Genomic DNA, 21,698 nt, shown 5'->3' with positions numbered 1-21,698 from the left:
ACAAAGTACACATATTACGGGAATTAGATGTATTCCTGCCCGTATTCGAGACTTTGGAATTATTCAGTTATTCAGTAGATGTGCTGTGACACAGCCTGCTATGACCACCCGGCAATGCGCTGTCAATCATGGTTCTGAAAGGACAGCTCCGATGTTGTTAAATCGTTATGGAACACAGCCATAGCGGTTTTGTTCTCATGAGACTAGCATAGCACATGTTACAGGTAGCCTAGCGCAGAGCAGATCTGCATATCGAACACAAAAAATAGTTCTAAATTTGAATGTCTGCATGACTTGGTTTCATTTTCACTCGCTGCATCATGTTTATGTGTCAGCTGTTCCAAAACGAATGTTAGATTAAATTCGAATGGAACGACCAAAAAGTAGTTACCAATGAATGTAATTCCATACAAGACGTTGGGTAATAAGTTCAAGTAGTGCGGACTCAAAACGGTGACGGAATTTCTTCAGCAACATCAGCTTGCTAAAAATGAAATTGCATTGAACAAATATGATCAGTATTCACTACCACGTTTATAAACAAAAATAAACATAAACATTAACATTTTTTAATGTTAATAAAAATAAAACATTTAGTCTATAATTCATTACACCTTGACTGTCTCATAATAAGCCGTTGTACTCTAAAGGCAAACTCTGGCACTCATATCCTCGCAGGCACGATGAAAATCACATACATGCCAAAAACAGTGATGAATCACCTCGTTTCTTTCTTTAGCTGCACCCCTTCATTTTTCTTATCTTTTCTGTCTGTCTCTCGATTTCTACACACATCTATTAGTGGTCCTACAGAATTCCAGCTGTTGTGGGGAAATTCATATTTGTTCATTTCAAGAAGACACATACCAGGCATTATGCTATGCAACTCATTTCGCGGCGAGGGAAGACTGTCTTAATGTCTGCGTGATTGAACCTATTAACACAAAACCACAATACGCACACGACACATATGTCGCACAACCGAAAGCCTGGAGGAGAACATATAAATAAATAAATACATAAATAAATAAATAAATCTTTATCTGCCCACGCAAGATACCAAGTACCTAAAATGAATCATACAGAGACATTAGACGGGATTCTGTTGCAGACTTCCCTCTTGTCTTGTCATGGCAAGTTACCCCACAGAACAACGCATTGCAACGTGTTGTATCGGTGACATCAAATAAATAAATAAACAAAAGCCTATTATTTGCTTGTATATATTTATTGAACGCTGCTGAATTTAGAATCAACATAGTAGCCTAGCTTAAACTAGCAAAATAGATGGCATTACAATAGATGCTTCAATCGTAGGATTTGGATGGGTGCTCGTCTCTCTACGTCGTGATAGAGATATTTACTTACTGGCTTTTCATGGTTGCTAATGATACAATAATAGATCCGCAAGTCACATAGTATTAGTTTACAATTAAACAAATACAATACAGGGCAATACCTTGAGAGTCGAAATAGCGGCATTCTTAAGTGGTGTGTGTCGATTGTTTTCCACTACTAAACTAGCTTTAGGACCCGGTGTCTGTCTGAGCTTTTTTTTCCTTCTTTGTAGTTTTGTTTCCCTGGCTCGAGCAACGTACAATTCGGAGTGTGCGGAGTGTGAGTAGGAGAAAGGACCTAAAATCTTGGGATGTCCATGGGAAGAGTCGGCTGAAAGACACTGTAATGTGGCAAAACGACCCGTGTTACGAGTGATTTCCTAGCGTTTGGAATTTATTCAGGCTCGCTCTCGTCTTCGCGCGCTCCCCCGTTCTTACCCAAACCTCACTGAAGACAATCTTATTGCTGCAGCGTGCTTTTGGGCACAACTTTCCCGTCTTATCCATCCTCCTCAGGACCTAGATAAGGAAAGAAATTCGTCTTTCCAGGTAGGCTTGCTCTTTTGGTATACCCGTCACGCACAAAAAGACAGTTGCTTCAAACACATTTTGATGCGATATTTCCTTGGGTACTGTCTGTAGTGGGTGCAGTCCATGAAATCCCTGGATTCTTCTACACATTTTACAAATTCTCAAACAAGTGGTAGGCAATACCAAAAGCAGGTACACTTGTGCACGTATGCGTTCGAAACATCAGCTGGGAATGTGTTGATCTTCTAAAGTTTTCTCATGGAATCCCCCATTTTCAGGGAAGGGTAGGAGAAATGATCGTCAAATACAGACGTGATACGTTTTAATATATGCTAATTATGTTCTCTTACTAAGCAGTGCCACAAATATAGAACTACATAGATGTGTTCTGAACAGCCATTTTCAGTGTAGACAGACGGTTGTTTTACCGTGTATTCTGGAATACATTTCGAAACAAGTGTCGAATATTAGTTAATGTATTAGTTTGCAGAAAGGAACATTTTTTTCTTTTCTGTTTTAATCGTGTAACGGTTTGAATTTCATGTTTCTTCTCTCTTCTGTGTAGGCGTACATATCAGCTATGAGGGAAAGGGAGCGCTGTATTCGCTACTTATTTTTCACATTGTCTTTGGTGGTGTTTTGGCAGACAAGGTAAGTGTTATTCTTGTATTATTTTTTTAAATTATTGGCATATATGCAACTGCATGCCACGAGAATGCAAGCGACAGACAGACGGCCTCTCCTGCCGGCATCAGTTCCTCTCTTGAGTGCATTAAGCGGTCACTCAAAGCGATTGAGTTTACGTGCAATTAGTTCAGAGGAGAGAGGAACAGTGGATAGACAACACAGCAGTCTTTTACAGAGGAAGATAAGCGTAGGATGTGCCTGGCGGTATTACTGAGCTGTGCTGACGTTTGGACTGGATTCCTCTAGGTGGAGATAGCATACAATCTCACAGAGTTGAAAGGGGGAAACGGTCTTGATGATTAAGTATGTGCATGCCAGGATAACCAGAGTTCACGCTAAATGGTTTCTAACGCTAGTCGGTCGAGTCGCCCAGAAACACTTGCTGCTGCTTTGTCAATCTGTCCCCGAAGACGTATGTCAATGTAACATTTTTGCTAGTTTAGTCATATAACTATTTTAAATTAATAGATACTTTGAGTTGCCCTTTATTCATTTGTTTAGATTTACTGTTCTTTCTCTTTGCAGCAGAAACAATGAATGTGTTGTTACGTGACGTAACTCGTGATGTGATTTTGAAACACACATCTAAGTTGAGGCTCCGGCATGCTTTATGTTTTGTTTTACTTTACGAACGCGTTAAATGGAAACCTAAAGTGTTGTTTTTATTTCCCATGTAAATTAATTGAAATATGCGCACGTTTGGATGCGTGACCGTGTAGTCAGCTCTGAGATGTGAGAGTGATAAAATTATTTTGTCAACCCCTGACCAACCATCACCACCCCTCCAAAATAAATAAATAAAAATCATTCGGAACCATGTCACACAGGCCTATGATGGGGACGGAAGTTTTTTTATTTTATTTTTTGTTTTCCTCTTGCTCTCAATTTTCTGGGAACTGATATGAGGAAATTTCTTACAGCAATGAACTAAAATGTATTAGCATCTGAACCTTTATAATACAATGTTATGGTATATGTAGAAAGGTTGGGAGGGTGATTTGGTGAAGCCGTTATCCATATATTAACAAACATGCTGATATGTTGCCTCTTCAAAACAAACACACATAACACATTTTAAACCACAACACCAACTTAAGTCTTATTCATTAGGCATTCCTTATGCAATCCATAAAATTGTATTTGTAGTTAAATTTTCTGTTTGCTTTATAGTGTACCAAATGTGCAGATGTGCAGAATAGGAATATTAGGGTTCAATCATTGGCTTTATCATTTAGAAAGAGTGAGTTTTGAGCTTTTTGCAAATCGCAAAGATTAGCAACCTGCACATGAATTAATATTGTCTGCCAGTGTGTAAACAAAAAAAAAAACAATAATGTTACTCCAGAGCGGAACTGAGAAATTGTGTACATGCTGGAGACATGTAGGATCATGAGGAGAAAAAGCAGCCGTTCTTGTGATTGTGCATTCATTAACAGGGGCATGTAATGAAGTGTTGCATGACTTGGTGACTTCCATGGTGGGAATCACAAAGAACCCAAAGTCGCAAAGTTTGGCAGAAGGCGTTTGTGACCTCTGTAAGTGTTAAGGAGGAGAAGCATTTTTACCAGCACAGGTAGTTCAAGTAAACATATGTTTGATAGTTGCTGTCTGTCCCCTGGGTTCATACGACAAACACTGGCAACTAGGTACCTAGTGATAGAAGACTTAGTGCCATCAAGATATCAGCATGCTATAGAGCACAGCCCCTGGTGACTAAGTTACAGACACCTGAGTGTGGAATATTTATGATACAGCAGGGTTGGGCCTGTTACAAGAAGTCTGCATGTAACTCTAGCTGTGGCTTCTATTTGCTTTATATCTGATCTATCATAATTTTAGGCACAGTGTGGGATTTTAAGGATATGATTCATATCGAGATGTATATTTAGGTCAGGCTTCTCAAATGGCGGTAGAATTAGCATTCGTGTGTGACTCATGTTCTTACTTACCCTGCATTTAACTCATCTTGTATTTTCCATCCATTTGATGGGTTCATTATTCTGTTCTGCCAAATGACCTTTATAAGGTTAATTGTTGTGTCATTTTTTACATCTGTATCACCCCACAGGAAAAAAATAAATAAATTACATGTAAACAAAAAAATATATGTACAGTAAAACTAATTCATGTGTAGACTAACTTCAGGGTGAAAATACAGGGATACATTTTATCTTATTTCACCCATTACTATGTGACATTGCTACATCTGTAATAGTTTGGTAAATGTTCTGTTTTGTAAAAATGCATGTGTGTTTCCCTACATAAGAAAACCATCTATTCAAGACCCCCAACCCACACATACACGCACTCACACATGCACGCTCGCACACATACTGCACACAATTCTCACCTCAGTGATAGGCCCACTTCATTGTGTCTGAATGTCTGAATGCTCACCAATGCACTGACCTGCCATGTGTTGAACATGGGGTGATTTGATCACCATTCAGTAATATACTAGTTTCCAGAAAAGTGCTGAAGTGCTATCATGCTTTTTTCAATTTGCCTGCCTTTTTACCTTGTGCTGTGTTTAGCTCTCTGTAAAGTTGTCCACTGTTCAACAGTTATGGGTTAAGACAGTGGATCAGAAATGAATATTATTGATGTAAAATGCTGAGAACTGCATAAATAGTCTTGTACGATTTAAATAGGCATGTATGTGCTCACCAAAGTGTGTTTTTCCTTAAGGTCAGGAATAGCTGACTCCACGACAGACGCCTTCAAAAACAACATCACTCTCTTCACCAGAATCCTGGACAGACTGCTGGATGGCTATGATAATCGGCTCAGACCTGGGCTTGGGGGTAAGAAAGAAATGCTAGCAATGCTACCAATGCTACCAAGGCAAATGCTGCTATGCTGGCAAAAAAAAATAAAAAATAGGTTGATAAATCTACGATTTTACTTAAATTTGTTACACCTTTTTCCTAGGTTTTCTCAACTGAAAGGTTTTAGGCTCAGTTGAATGAACCTACAAATTTCCAATGGAAAAAAACCTAAAACATTTTGGTGCAACAAACTAAAGTTACCTTTTAGATTTATCCAATTGTGCCTTTTATTTGCAGTGTACTAAAACTGTTTGAATGACAGCTCCTGCAACTACTACTACTACTTCTGCTGTTATGATATGCAGTTGCAGACACCATTTCTGCTATTATCACTACTTGTACCACTACTGCTGCTGTTAGTATTCATGCTACAACTATTGCTCCAGGTACAGTCACAGCTGTTCCTGGTATTAATGTGCTACAATAATATCATTATAAGTATCCCTGGTTTTACTGCTGGTACTACTATGAGTGTTACGACTACTATGACTTAGTAAAACTGCAATTGCCACTATTACTACTGTATTGCTTCTGTTACTACTGATAAAAGTACTATTACTATTGCTACTAGTCTAACACTGCTATTACTACCAACACTACTGCTAATACTGCTGGGACTGCTACTGATTGATTACTGCTATTGCTGGTTTTACTAGTACTGCTGGTACCGCTGCTCTTAGTACTCTTCTGCTACCGCTGCTATAGATACTGTTGATACTGCTGTGACCACTCAGGATACTACTAAATTTGAATACAGTAGGTTGGCTAGTTCATCTAGCAGTTTCATCAGGTCCACCCTGCTTTTCTCAAATGCAACTGAAAAATACTGCACCTATAAGTGGCATTTTCACCCATACTTTGGCATGTGCATTGTTTTCACAATTTGCTGCCATTTGCTGAAGCAGTACCTTGTGCGAAGCTGTGAATGTAGGAGCCTGTGGGCAGACTTGGTGCATGTGATATTCAGGGCTGCTATCCCGCCTCCTACACTGCGGCTCCCCCTCTTCAGACACCAGCAGCACGCCCGCTGGGAAGCCGGCGCATGCTGTTTGTCGGTTGATCTCTGGGACCACAAACGCGAAGCTCGGTGGGAGGTGACAGCGAATGCAAGCTCCCCAGTACCTGGGATTTGAATCATAAACCTCATAAACCTGTCCCCAATCATCCACAAAAAACAAACCTGCTTGTGTCTCGCTTCATTTTAGATTTTTGTGAAGATGGATTCATTTATATTATGTCCAAAGGTACACAGTAAAATGTCCAGCGTTAACAGTGTTAATTTAACTTTTAACAGATAACATTTGGTCCCACATTCCAAAGCGGGACCAAATGCTATCTGTTAAGAGTTGAATTATACACTGTTAGATTTAACACTTTTGAATTAATACTGGACATTTTACTGTGTATTGCCAATGTCCTGAGTATTACAAGTTTAATGCCATTCCAGAAGGTTTACTGTACATTTACTTCTACAAAAAACACAATAAATGGTGACCCAGAATTTTTCATGCACAATTTTGAAAGCTGGGCACCAACATTAGTTTTTGGATTCAAACATATGTTGATTCATCTCCTCTGAAGGAACTTTAAAGGACTATGACTTTAAAATTCTTAGTTTGGGGTTTTACTGGCCATGAGGTATTTTGGTATTGAAAATGGATCAGTGATCTGGCTCAGTCTGTTTTCCATTCTTGCAAGCATAATATGGGTAGGCCTGCTCCAAATTTCAAATCACACATTCGAATAGCTCACAGAGATAAAGATCTGTAGTTCCTAGTTAAGAGATCTAATCATACCATTATTGCATCTTCAGGTGTGACATCACGTTCTATAGTGGACGTTCATGTGCTTACTTGCTAACATCTCTGAACTCACAAGTTACCCACGACTTCACTCTTTAAAATTGTCTTTTGATGTAAAATTTGACTAACCTGAGGATCACATGAGCTGCATGTGATTGCTGGGATAGGTGGGTGCTGTTAGGAGGGGCCGTATTTCCTGTAACCAGCTTGTGCCTCAGATGTGGGCTGCAAGTACTAGAATATCTAATGGGTCCATTAACCTTAGCTTCATTCAGTATACACAACATTGCCTGATACCTCATTAGAACAAATGTACTCTTTCATAACAGCAGGTGCGTGAAATGTCGCAGGGTAGAAGAGGTGACTGCCTTCATGGTAATATTGTTCCCCTTTGTGACGATCTTCACTTGCTCTCTTGGACAGCCCAAAATCTTCATGGACAGAAAGCTTCCTCTTGAAGCAGCTTTATTGTTCCTACTCTACTCTATGGTCTGTCTCAGGCTGTCAGTCCAAGATCATTGTCTTTGTCCAGGGAAACAAACAATTGGTAAATATTTCCTTTATGTCTCACATTCGTCTTTTGATCTCAGATCCAAATTACATAAGTATGTATCAAAAATAACACAGTTCACACTAGCGGACCATACTTTTGAAGGACACTGCAGAGACATGTTAATTTGCCAATGGAATTATAATTATTTGAAATGGCTGCATGGGGGAAATGGCAACAAAATGCGAGTTTGTGTCTCGTAACCGGTGTGAGTGGTGCAGGTCTTGTCGCTCAGCTGTGAAATACTGTGGAACGCCTGATCTAACAGGGCTGTGCTGTAATGACTGACCTCAACTGAACATGTGGGAGGACAGCTTCGAATGCCGGGAATGATATGGGGGGATCCCAAAGGCAACCCAGTGCCAGTAAAAAATACCCAAAGTCTAATGGCGTGGAGTGCACCCATCAGGATGTTCGCTCTCCATTTCAGCATCTGATGCCCCTGTCAAGTGCTGGCCATCTATATTATAATCAATGACAATGCAGTTTTAGTCCAGACAAAAGCCTATTTTACCTTGGATGGAAGTGCGCCTCGTCCTCATCATTTATTCAGAGCTGCTTCTGCTGGCATCGTTTGTGGAAAGCGAGCGTGTCTCTGCTGCTTGTAATGGAAATAATTTGCACGTTCTGCATTCTCGCTATTGAGCCGTTGAATGGTTATCTGCGGCTGACGAGTACGTGAAGGCTTTCATGATGTGTACGGTGTGTTCATGTCTTCCTTATAAATTTTACAAGAATTGACATGCACTTCGCCTTTGAGCTTAGGCTAGCCATTGCTTTCAAAGGATGTTACTGTGAACTGAGTGAGTACTGAGGATGTTTTGCCTTGTGACTGAATTGATCCCATCTAAACATTGTGAAATCTTTAGCGCAAGGCATATGCATGAGTGCATAGCTACACTCTTCTTAATAATACAGAGGATGCATGTGTGTGCGCATATGTGTGTGTGTCTGTGTATGTGTGCACGCGTGTGCACATATGCCAATACAAACCAGATGTACATTTCAGATTCACATTTTGTTCATGGCTATGACATTTTCTCACTGGGTTATCCTGTTAATTGCGCAAGTCTGTTTGTAATACCGTCCTTTTACACTTTACAGGCAATCATACTTGACCAAAGTATGATTACCTATTATTTTAAACATTGATAAAAATAAGCCCAGAGGACTATATAAAATAATTCATAGATGCAATGAGCTATATTGTAGAGGAAAATATTTTTCTTTACAAGTTTAAAAAAAAATGTTTTTTTGCAAAAAGATATGTGTCAAAATTAGTCATAGCCCTATTGTGAGCTCTTTCTTCACCCTCACTTCTTGGACTTCACGGCGCCGTACAGAATCTTTCAAGGTACTTCAGATCTGGTCTGACAGCCTTCTTACAGTTAAACCACACATTTGAGACTAAGTAGCCATTATAATAGAGCAATGCTCTAGTCAGTTAATCACTTCTTGTTTGAGGTATGTTTAGACTCATTGTCTTGCTGAAAGTTTTGAAAAATAGACGCTTTGTTGCAGTCCTTCCAGCCTTTTGGCATGTAGTTGTTGGATGGTATATTTGGAGACATTGGGTCCCCAAGATGCAACCAAATTTTGTAGATCTCCAGCGGTGGCCCTTGTATTTTTCTTTGCCTCCCAAACCGTCTTGCTGACTGTGCTTGGGAGAACGATGCAATTATGTCTTTTAGTAGGCAGTTTTACCACTGTTCCAGTTTAACTTCTTAATCATTGGCTTAATAATGGAAGGTGGTATGTTTATTTTTTATTTGGTTGTAACCATCTCCTGACATGTGAAGATGAACAACCCTTTGTCTCATTTCTTCTGCATGCTCTTTGCCTTTCCCCATGGTAATAGAGTCAGCTCATTCTACCCCAGTGATACTGGAAGGCTTGAGTGGCCACGATGCAGTTCCCCAAGATTGACTTTACGAAGGTAGCGTGTTAATTATTTTTGTTGGATTTTATTTTGACAAGTTGAAAAAATTGGACTATTGTTATAAACAAATATATATTTTCCCTCTTTAATTTGATCATTTAGCCACTATGATACATACAATACAGCTCATTTTCTGTATTGTTTGTTTTAAACAGCCTTCTTTGCCCATATTTATCAAACGTATGGATGATTTTGGCATTGGCATTGCACATACCCAACTTTATTTCAAGGATAGTATACACGTATATACATTATCATCCAATTACTATAGAAGGGCATACAGTACAATCCAGTTAATTTAGCACAGTGTGCAGCACTACCTTAGAACTCTGGTAATTTAAAGGCACATATACCTCACTGTTTTATTCATTTTGAATGGCATGCATACATTAACATCTTGTTACTTTAGAAGGGCATACCTATGCAAAGGCTCATGGGTTTTCTTCCATGTCAGGAGAGAATTTGAACTTCACCTTCAGAGATATGGCCTCCTACTTGATTATTAACACGATTAACACTGATTCATTCCAACTCTTGTTCTCAATGGGTAAGATACCTTTAAAATAACAAATACGTCTTGGTAAAGGATTTTGTCTTGCATTATGTTACATTAAGAAAATGCTAATTTGTGGCTTTGTTTTGTGCAAGGTATTGTTTCAGACAGTTACTGTTAATTTATTTAGATGATGGCGGAGGCAGCCCATTTCATTCCCTGCCTCAGTCTGGGCTGTAATTAGTTGCTCCACAAGTACTGTGGTTTCCAGAAATCTACTCTTGACCACATTGTTGGTGGAGTTTTCCAACTGTGTTTGAGCTGACTGTCTTTTAGCAAGCTGCACTTCATTGAGAACTTTTCCAATGATCCCGGGTTTGCCAGTGAGCTGCTTCATATTGATTGTGTTTCCTTAGAAGTCGCTCCAAACTGAACATGTTTTCCAACCAGCTTCTCCACATTGACATTGTTGCATCATTTCTCCCTGTTCCCTTCTCCACAACTAATCACCTGTGTGTTCAATAATTATTATTTGTTTTTTGTTTTTTTGTTGTTTTTTGGCACTCACCGTAGAGCAGAGAATCTCCAATTCCCACCGCAGTTTGGAATGGGCAATCGCCTACCGCATTCATTGTGCGAACCCCACTGCCGATTTGGCAGCGTGTAAAGATCTGCGGTTCCCCTCCTGAACACATGGTGTCACCAGCTGCTTTTTTCCCATCGCAGACTACAGCTAAGCTCACACAGATCAGAGTCGGAGGAGTACCTTTCGTATGCAGCTTTCACGTGCAGTCCACAGGCACCCGAGTGACCAGCGAGGGTCACTAGATAGCGATAAACATGGATGCCTGACCAACAGAAACCTCCCATATTCCGGATGGCATAATTGCCAATTAAATGTTTCCCGATGGAACTACTGACCACAGTCAACACTGGCATGGTCCAAATTCCATGAGGCTCATCCACAGCATGGTGCCTTAACCGAATGAGCTATCCAAGAGCCTGTGGTTCAGTGATGTTATGCTTATTTTCACAAGAATTGCATTTTTGTTCCACAGATAGTATCATTAATCTTGATTTTTATTATATAACCCTGGTTCTGGGGAGCCACAGCATCTGCAGGGTTATATTGTTACTCTTGAGTGAACAATTGAAGCAGTTTGTTGCAGTTAACTCACATTGCCAATTTTTTTTTGGTACAGAGAATGGAGGTTTTTGGATTTTTAAAGTTTTCATAACTGAGATGAAAATATACCTATTTTAAGACTCACTCCTTTCTTGATTGGAGTGTTATGTCTGATCTCATACATAAATATTTGGTTTATATCAAACCCTGGGCTTTCCCACATTGCATAATTTAGCAATACTGCTGAAACAGGCAAGTCGATGGGATGCTTTCATTTTTAGTTAATCAATGCATTTGAGACAATGAGTGAGAATCTGAGAGCATCTGAATGCATTTCACATGGTACATCCTTTTTCCTATCTGCTGTGGTTGGCGGGTCAGTCCATAACTATGAGCTTTGTATTTCTGAGGTTGTATGGCACGTGTTATTATGGAACTCACTATTTTGAACTCATATAATAACTGTTTTTTTTATTTCTATTATTCAATTCAAACTCCCGTGTTATATTGTATCACTTGTTTGAGATTTGTTAACACACTTATCTTTGTCCACAGTGTATCAACTTGATAGAAAGTAGGGAACCCCCATGTTTTCAAGCCTTTGAGAATTTTTATGAGAAATGACAAGAGATTTTTACTATAAAGTGGCTGTCAGTGAAGGTAGAGGCTTTCAATGTGAAATCATTCTGCTGACTGATGAGGATGGACAGATGACTATCAGTAATAAGTATCCACTTGAAAATGAGAAAATGGGTATCCCTTCAAAAATCATAGACATTTAATTTTTATTTATTTGTTTATTTATGTATTTACTTAGCGGATTCCCTTACCCACACCAGTATGCACAGCTTACTTTTTTACTAAACTTTTTCCTTAAGAAATAGAAATAATGGAAGTTAGAGAGTATTGGTAAATCTCTGATGTTGAGAACAACAGAACAGCTACTGGCTCTAGTCTAGCTTCAATTTATGTTACTTTCAACCAAGAGATCAAATCCTTATTCTCCGTGGCGATAGTCCAATTGTTCTTTTTTCAAGATCTTCCTTCAAAAGAGAATAGCAATGTGTGGCAATTTAATGCAACACTTTGCTATTTCCCTCTTTTGCAAGAGCAATAGGCCCCCAGATCTGTGCAACAGCAGCCGGCATATTCTCTCTTCCTTGCCACTGAACTGTCTAGCCAATTTACAGGGATTAAAAGGGGCTGGTTTGTCAATGAAGACACGGCGTTGGGTCAGGCGGGAGTCTGTGCTTCGGAATGCACCGGTCAATATTCCCGTGAGACGGCAGGCAGCGGCATCCATATCAGCGGACACTTTGAAGACCCTCCAGGTTTTCCAGCGCTTGCTTATCTCCCATTAGCCGATTTTCTGTATTTAACCTGTGCCACTCTTGCTACGAACCGTGGCCGCTCAAAAAGCCTTGAGTGTTTTAAAGGGTTTCAGATCGTACCGTAAGGTGCCGTTGTGCGCGGGTTCTAAATGCAAATAATGCACTACTGTGGATTTCAGCAACTGCTTTAATCGTGATCACCTTGATTTGCTATTGATTTATTGGTTGTGCTTCTACATCAAACACAGACTGTTTGTGTTCTGAGCTGCTGATTTGTTGATGCTTGCGTGTGTGTGCGTGTGTGTGCGTCCGTCTGTTGGGGGATGTCCTGGGTGGGAACATGCTCTTGTGTTTGTCCAATCTGTGAGTCTGTCATCATGCTGTGTGTGCATGTGTGTTTAGTCTGCATTTGCATTTTTTATCCTTCTGGGTAATTTACTTTTGTGATGCGCACAGCAAATCCACACCAAAGCTGTTCTGTTATTAAAAATCTAGCTCATAAAAGCAGGTAGAATGTGTTTTTTTTCTCTCTCTTAATATCCTCAATAGAGAGAAAACATGGAATATTCAATGTATATTCATTTGTATGGGGGGGGGGGGGGGGGGGCTCAGTGAGTGAGGCAGCATACAGTCTACTCTACACTCTGCATGGCTGTGTGTGGGTACAGACCCTTGTGGCACATCTTGTATCATGTACCCTGTGTATTCACAGTATTCAAGGCAGAATGTTGCTGTTTTAATCAGAATTTCTTCAATCTGGTGCAGAGGATAGGCCTTGTTCAGTGGTGTTCAATCCAGCTGAGCTCCTAACAACACATTTAGTTTCCAATGGGTGCATTGTTCGAATGCGTTTTGATCTTTTTGAACTCATCCTCATGTAATTAATTTCATTTGAAGCAGGCATGCATTCTTTTAATATTTTTTGTGAAGAATAGACACAGTCAATACCAAGACAGATACCTTTGCATGCAGTGGGCTGTGTATATTAAAAATCTCATTGGTGAAGACGCACTGAATATTTATGCCCCCAAATGAGCGAGCAGTTTCAGTGAACACATTGCCAGCTTTGATGCGTCGATGCGTTTCATGCGTTCACTTAACAAATCAATGGACATGCTGAAAGAACGGAAGATTCTGTACAAACTGATGTCCATGAACGGATAACTCTGTGAACAAAGGGAAAGAACAGGAGGAACTTATCAGTGAACTGAGGAAACCGGTAGTTGTTTGCAAATGAGAAACAGGTTGCTCGTCCAGAAATGGTAAATATGTAAAGTACCACTAAAGTACCACTGTTAACTAGTAACAGAAAATCTGCAGACGCACGTGTCAGTGAGAAGAACACAATATATTGACAAGAAAAGGAACTCGATGAGAGATAGGGAACAGAGAGAGAGAAAGGAGAGAGGGAGAGAGAGGAGGGGGAGGAGGATGGTGAAGGTGAAGAAGAGGTGCAGGTTGGGAGAGCCCTTGCCTCCATTGTCAGGACAGGAGGGATATCCATACTTAATGCACTCTTCTGAGCTCTGCCATGCCCTCTGGCATCCCGACAAGGAGGAAGCTCCCGTTTGTCCCAGTTCTGTGGCACATTTATGGTTCTGTGCATTCCAGGAGCATCGTGCCCATTGAAACAGCACGTGTTCCCGCTCTTGGTCCTCGATCGCTCCAGCCAACCCTAACAACCACTCTCCCCCTCCTCCCCACCTGCCCATGTGACCATGTATTGTTACTGCTGGAAGTGTAATACTGTCACTCTTAGTAACAGAGTTGAAACTAATGATTGAAAAAAAGATATTTGGTATACGAACATTAAACACCCACATTTTGCTCGTTGAGTTTGTGTCTCCTCAAAAAATCCGGGTCCACAATGCCCCTGGTTCCTTCCCTATGAAATCATTAGTAAAAAGTACAAGTTTCTGACTCGCAAGCTTACGTTTCCAGACCCTTGTGTGGTGCCCTACCGACCGTGAGCGTCCATGAAATAAAGATGGTGCTGCAACGTGTCAAGCTTTCAGGCGTTCTGGTCCAGATTGGGTGTGTGGTGTACTCTGTTCAAAGCTGCTTCACTTGTTTAACCACATGCTCATGTGTCTCACTTAAACAAACCCACATTTTCTGCAGTCTGTGGAAGGGTACGTAATGTTTTGAAAAGGTCATTCTTGCTCAGATTCCTTGCCCAACATTGAGGACATTTCGAGGCAGTTTCACTCTGAGCCTTGGCCTGAGGCGTTAGATAGGTATTGGACATTAGACAACTAGAATAGCGCGATACATCTCTTTTGAGATTTATCTGTGTGAACTGCGCGGGGGAGGAAGAATCGTGCACATTGTACGAGGTGTCATTTTTATCTCTCGTTGACACCAGGCCCGCTGCCATGGAAACCCATCCTCACCTGCTCCCTCTGGGCAGACGCCTGTATTCACGTCACAGTGGGCTACCTCATTTCCAGTTGGCCCCCCTCACCCCTGCCGCCTCAGCCTCCCCACAGATTAGGAATGCACCACGACCCACATCTGTCAGCCCTGGACCCGATCATGAATATGCAAATGTGGGTTCCGGGAAAGAGTTGCAATTTGTGGTGGCGCTGGTACAAACTATGTCAATGGACATACAGTGCAGTCCCTAAGTATTTGGACAGTGACACTTTTTTTTTTGGTTCTGTAGTCCAGCGCATTGGATAAAATGGGAGGGACTATGTAACAAAAGGGCTGTAATTCCTACAGAGATTACCCCATACGGATGTATATACAGGCTCTGTAGTTTGTACCAATTGGTTATGGGGCAGTTTCTGTTATGCTTGTGTGGAAAGTGTTCTTTAAACAACATTTGTGATGTGCTAATGGAAATTAATTGTCTCTCAGATTGTGATTCTTGCGTTTCCACGCCAGCAGCACATTTTTTTCTTTTTTGATGATTGACAAAATAGTAATTGCCTACAGGGCATACAATCTGAGGTTTCAGCACCTGGACTGTAGAGTTGGGAGCAATAACATCGATCAGCTTGACTGTTATGACTATCTGATGTATATGGTCTCAGTACCAAGGCAGTACTGAACTCCAAAGCTTTGATTCCTTTCTTGAGGGAGTATTAGTAGTCTTCCTTCAGGGAAATGAGAGTTAATTGACAAGTGCTTAAAGGCAATTGCAAAAGATACGGGGCTCTCATTAATGAAACAAGTACAAAAAGCTTTTTAAGTTGCTGAATCACTGTTAGAATGTAGACACTTATGTTCCAGAGATGGAAGATGTTGGACATTTGGGTAACTTAGCTTTGAGACACTTAGCAAAAGACAAGGAGGGGGGAAAAGTGCTGAATTTCTATTATGAGTAAATAGATATGGTAAAGAGATGCCGTGTTGTTCGTTACAATTGTGTGGGAAAATATAAATGTGCCGTTTTATATGAGAGCAAGTAAGGCTACAGTATCAGAAGAGAAGCAATCCAATGGGCGTAATACAGACTGCATCCCAGTGCTATGGCCAATGCAGTTAAGTTAGCGTAGCTATTTTACCTTTCCTGGTTGACATCCTGTTAATTATACAATACCCCTAGCTTAGTTAACACTAGCCTAGTAGGTATGATCTTGTAAGCATACCATTAGATGCTGACTGCTAGCTAGTTTTGTATTTGATACAATACGTTACTTATTGCAATTTATAGAATATTAATTCAGTATGAAATTATAACATAATTATAATTGACCAGAGAGAAATTGTTTGGAGAGTGTCAAGGGAAGGGAATCTGCCTATTGTACATTGTTAGTCACACAAAATAATCAAAAATAGGTTCAAAGCAATCTGCAGTTTAAATTGTTGCAGGCATATTTTTCCTTATCTTATTTCACTCAACAGCCTCCACTGCTGAATAACCAGATTACTTCTCACAACACGATCGATGACCCCAGATAAAAAAAGAGCTTCATATCCCCAGGCTTTGACAATTCTATGGACTCTTAAACAGGAAATAAATAAATACATAAATAAATAATCCCAAGGGCTGTGTTCAGTTCTGTTGCTATTATTAGTCATACAGTATAGCATGTACATACTTATGTTTATTTGGCTATTAATGGATTTTTTCTTGTATCTTGCCGGTACTTCAAATAACAATACTGTGTTGTACAGGTAGCAACTACTAACCCTTATTTTCATTAAATGTAGCATTTATGTAAAATGCAGTTGGTAAAATGTAAAGGTACTTGAGTAATGGTGACTTTTATTAATTTGTGTGTTTATTTGTGTGTGCACACCTAGTCTCCTGTTTATAGGACATCTACGGCTGTTAACTAAACTATTTATAGTATTTTAACTGACGGATATGATTCCTACTGCATTTCTAATTGGAGCTCAAAATAGATCTTTAGTTTTTCTGATTGGAAATATGAATTGAAATGAGCTTCTGGGGTGATTAATTTTGAGTCAAACACGTGTTAAATGAATAGTGCTGGTTTACAAATTCTTAATGTGCCTGACCAAATGTAGGGTCTGGAATTTAAATATTCTTGTAAAGTTGCTGTGACCTTTCTGCTGCTGCGTGCAAAATATTTACAGTTGGAACCTCCCATAATATAAAAAGAAGACACTTTACCCTCCTGGTATCATGTGTGTGCATTTCATGCATTTATAATGGTTTTTGTGTATGTAATTTGTATGTTGAACCTTGCCATGTAGCCCACAGCATATACATACACCGATAAAGATCCAATTCCAGGCCTTATCTAATCTTTAATGTTTCCTTTGTCTCAAAATTTAATTTTTTATATTCCTTTTAAAGGGCAAAACAGGAATCAGAGGGCTCCATTTAATGACATTTCTGAACTGAACCTGGCAATGAAGCACATATTAGAACGCCATCACGCCACCGCGTTGTCAGTTCTGCTGGTGCCAGGACTATTCTCAAGCCATTTAACATCCTCTTAAAAGCTGGACCTCATTTTCCCTGGCTGCTGAAGTGTAGATTTGTAAAATGATGCCAGACTGACAGATGATTGACAGCTGGCCACTAGAGGACCACTGCATACTTGCTGGGTGGGAATGTCCATTTTATTTTCCATTGGAAAGCGTGTTCATGCACAAACAGTAACACGGAGGGTTTCTGTTATTATCATCCAAACAAATAGTTAGCGTACACGTGTTAGTCGTGTGTTCGTCCTGTATTCCCTAACATTACCTTTGATGTTATTCACCAAGAAACAAACATGACGAAAGGCTGAATTGTAGTGTAGGCATTTTATTAGCTGTTTATTTCAGTATGTGTTTTACTGGCATCATTGCTGTAGCCATTTGCTGCAGCTTGAGGTAATGTTCTTTTTCAAGCACTCACTTTTGATTGCTTCCAATGAAAATCGATGAATTACAAAAAATCAGTTATACTTTTGGTAAACAAACTATAATCTGTGTTTATAGAAATAATAGAAGTAAACCTCTGTTATTTTTGTTTTGCCTGAAGAATTTGAACTGGAGTCAATTATAGTGGCATAAATCTTCTATTTTCATTTTCTGCATTGAAAACATAGCAGGACAAAATTGGTAAACCTTATTGTGCTCTATGTCTGGTTTTCTTTCCACATTTTCTGAACTTTGACCAAATTCAACATATTTTTATAAGAACAGTGAAGACGTGCGCCCAAGCACCCAAGCTCACATTTTTTGTTGAGCATCTCCAAATGTCCATGAAAATCAGATGCCCATTTAAAAAAAAAAAAAAAAAAAATTAAATAATAATTATTGTAACCCATCATATACATTTACTTAATTAAGAAATGAAGAGGCTTGCCCTGTTTCTCTGAGTTTCGATGTTTTATTTTGAGGAGCACCCATGCTTGTTCGTGCCAAACAGACATCCTGCTAAAAATGTAGGTCAATTTGTTGCGAGTGGCTGCGTGTGGGAGGGGAGGGAACAAAGGGAAAGCGTTGAGAGCTCACGGGATTAGCCCAGCTCGCGGGGGCACAAACTTCATTAGAGAGGACTTTTCATAAAATAAACATGAGAGAGAGAGAGAGAGAGAGAGAGAGAGAGAGAGAGAGAGAGAGAGAGAGAGAGAGAGAGAGAGAGAGAGAGAGAGAGAGAGAGAGAGAGAGAGAGAGAGAGAGAGAGAGAGAGAGAGAGAGAGAGAGAGAGAGAGAGAGAGAGAGAGAGAGAGAGAGAGAGAGAGAGAGAGAGAGACCTCCCAATGTACAGAGCAGGGAGGCAGATGGATGTCCATGAATTCAAAAGCTTTCTTATGAACATGATATTACCATGGCTGTGTAGTGTCATATAACCTTAATGTTAGGGATAACCATTGCCGGCAGGAGAAGGGCTTATTAAAGCTTAATTTTCCAGCTGACTACCCAACCAAAGTTATTACAGCTATTTATTTATTTTACAGTTATTTATTTAACTAAAAGACATGCATAGTTTTTGGATGTCAACACTTCATGGTTTCACATGCCATTTCTTTAACCACTGTGGGGATTTTTTTTAAGTCCCTTTTGCCATTTAGTGTAGTATTACTGTGTAACAACAATGCTAATACATTGATGTGTGTTTTACAGATCGTGTAACGGAAGTGAAGACGAACATCTACGTTACCAGCTTTGGCCCAGTCTCGGACACTGACATGGTGAGTTCTGTTTTAAAATGTCTCAGTTGTCTCTGAAAATGCCTCAATGACTGACAGATATTTCCATGTAATGTGTGGGTTGGGCCTGCCATACAGGGGCGGGGCCTGTTGTAAAGAGGTGGAGCCTGTTGTAAAGGGTCAAGGCCTTTCAGACAGAGCATAATCCCTTTGCATGTATTATACCACAGCATCAGACCTGCTGACTAATTAGCAAAAGGATGATTCTCCTGAGGAGGTCAAGTCACCATTGTTTTGCCTTGGAAATTATAATGGCATGAAGATTTAATATGTCCTCCATGTTCAGATAAATACTATGCTACTTTTGCAACTTGAGCAGATGTCACTTGAGCAAGAGTCCCTCAAGTCCAGTGCTCTCACCTGAAAGCCTTATGCTTCACAAATAAACCACAGTGTATCAGAAAAAAAAAAAAAAAAATCTCAGACATACAGTAGAAAAGCAAGCAGTTAACCAGGGTAAGTCTAAACCAGAATGTCAAAATAGAATTCCTGGTCATACAGAAGGTGCATAATTTCAGAAGACATTTCTGGACAGAGGAAGCAAATGTCATGTTCAGACACCTGTGGGCTATAATATGTACAGTTTTCACCTGCCTGTGGAAAAAGTATGGCAGTTTTAATTTGTTTGGGGGTAAGACATGGCAGTATTGAATAGCATTTTTATTTTTTTTTGCAATTAGTTGAGTAAACTGTGACAACATAAAATAAATAAAAGTAAACCTAAAAATATAAATATGACTTGAAGTTTACTGCAAATGAAAATATAACCATCTATCCTGAATTTAGTGGGACACATTTTGTGCAATTAACAAAAAAAAAAAAGTTTATTTTTCTTGGCAGGCGTCTTTAGTAGTGCACAATAATTCGGTCTGTGTATTTCACAGAGCTTGGGTAACAACCTTATTTATCTTGTAATCCAGTTTTGTGATCTTTTCGCCAAGAGGATCCTCAGGGCTTTTAACAGACCTTCCTTGTTCACAAGGTCCTTTACGAAAGGCTCAGTGACTTTAGGCAGAGCAGGGCTCCCCGTCGAATGTTCCCGCTCCTCCCCGAAGAACTAGATTTTACTCCCCCTCCCCCCTTTCCTTTCTTCCTCCACACGTGAAAGCAGCGCGATCCCCGCTTTCGCCACGTGCAGCGGTGAGGACGAGCGACTCGGCTAGGGGTTCCCCTCCGTCGCTGTGCTTCGCGGTCATTGATCGGATGCAGCGGCGGCTATCGCTCCGGAGGAGTAATCAGCGGCCCACCTTTGCCGACGGTCACCCCGGTTCGCTCTCTCCGCCGCGCGGCCCCGGTGCGCCGCGGAGGCGCTTATCTGCTCCCAGCGGAGCGGGACGCATCAAACTCTCGCCGTCGGTTAAAAAACGATAAATCGCTGCGTTCGTTTTTTTTTCCTCCCCGTTCATTGACCGTGCCTCGTTGCTCGCAGTTTTTTTTATTTTTTGACACTTCAGCGCTGGTCTGTAATTTGATTGGCTATCCAGTCGAGAGAAAATGTACTGGAAGGTATAATGTGGGACCGCGGCTGAAAACAGCCGTTCACACATGGCAGTGTTTTCAATTATCGCTGCGTGGGAATCAGACCTGGGTCAAATACGTATTTGTTTTGGATTCAAATACTTTTCTACGCTTTACTGATCTTGGCTGGTGTATTGGAACCAATGAAATACACTCAAAAGGTGCAAGCTGTGCCTTCTGGTCATATTGGCTGGCTCAATTACACCAGGCAAGATGAATTGAGCACAGATAGGTATTTGAATATAAAACAAATACGTATTTGACCCAGGTCTGGTGGGAATGCATGAAGCTATGGATTACCATGAAAGCGGGCCACAAATGTGCTTGCTATTGTTGAAAAATCAACAGCTTTTTTGGTGATCAGCTTGGGATTTTATGAGCTCCTCGAATGATTCATGTGTATACAAAGGGTTACAATGGTGTGCTTCATTATGTCTCCCTTTATGTAAACTTTTTTTAATTAAAGCTGATACAAACCCATTATACTGGATTAGTCAGACACAGCCAAGGAAATAGATGTTTTTCACAGACTTGACAAAAGCCTGAACCAGGAACTGATTTTAAAGAAACAATTCTGTATTGAAAAAAAGGTAACCCACATTTATTTGTAAGACCTTTTCCATTAAGCCTCTTTCCAGAAACCTTGGTGTGTTTTTCAATCCAAAACATAATTTTGGATTATGTTTGGATTGAATAATGTATCAAACTTATTCAGGCATGGTATTACCTACTCAGATAGAAAAATAACAATCTTTTGGGGATTCTAGTGCAGTGGATGACACTGTTGCCTCACAGAAAGGTCTTGGGTTCGAATCCCAGCAGGGGCCTTTCTGTGTGTACTTTGCATGTTCTCCCCGTGCCTGCGTGGGTTTATCTGGGTGCTCCGGTTTCCTCCCACAGTCCAAAGTCTTGGAGCTTTGTGCACCAGAGTAT

The 21,698-nt window shown here is 40.2% G+C and overlaps 1 protein-coding gene across 2 annotated transcripts in view; it reads left to right on the top strand.

Annotated features, from left to right (window-relative positions):
- Nucleotides 1–1,108: 1,108 nt before the first annotated feature.
- LOC118232055 (gamma-aminobutyric acid receptor subunit alpha-2-like) overlaps nt 1,109–21,698 on the top strand; it is an 83,281-nt gene continuing 62,691 nt past the window's right edge. Inside the window, exons 1-4 of one of the 2 annotated variants that reach the window (XM_035426602.1) lie at nt 1,109–1,886; nt 2,434–2,519; nt 5,244–5,359; nt 19,162–19,229. In XM_035426602.1, coding sequence (XP_035282493.1) covers nt 2,449–2,519; nt 5,244–5,359; nt 19,162–19,229 — 255 coding nt within the window. In that variant the 5' untranslated portion in view covers nt 1,109–1,886; nt 2,434–2,448. Of the gene's footprint in view, nt 1,887–2,055; nt 2,153–2,433; nt 2,520–5,243; nt 5,360–19,161; nt 19,230–21,698 lie in introns of those variants that run through there. The other variant, XM_035426603.1, reaches the window with a different exon arrangement.

Source organism: Anguilla anguilla, chromosome 7 (genome assembly GCF_013347855.1).
Source record: "Anguilla anguilla isolate fAngAng1 chromosome 7, fAngAng1.pri, whole genome shotgun sequence".
Classification (NCBI taxonomy): domain Eukaryota; kingdom Metazoa; phylum Chordata; class Actinopteri; order Anguilliformes; family Anguillidae; genus Anguilla; species Anguilla anguilla.
This window is presented reverse-complemented; position numbering and strand designations above follow the sequence as displayed.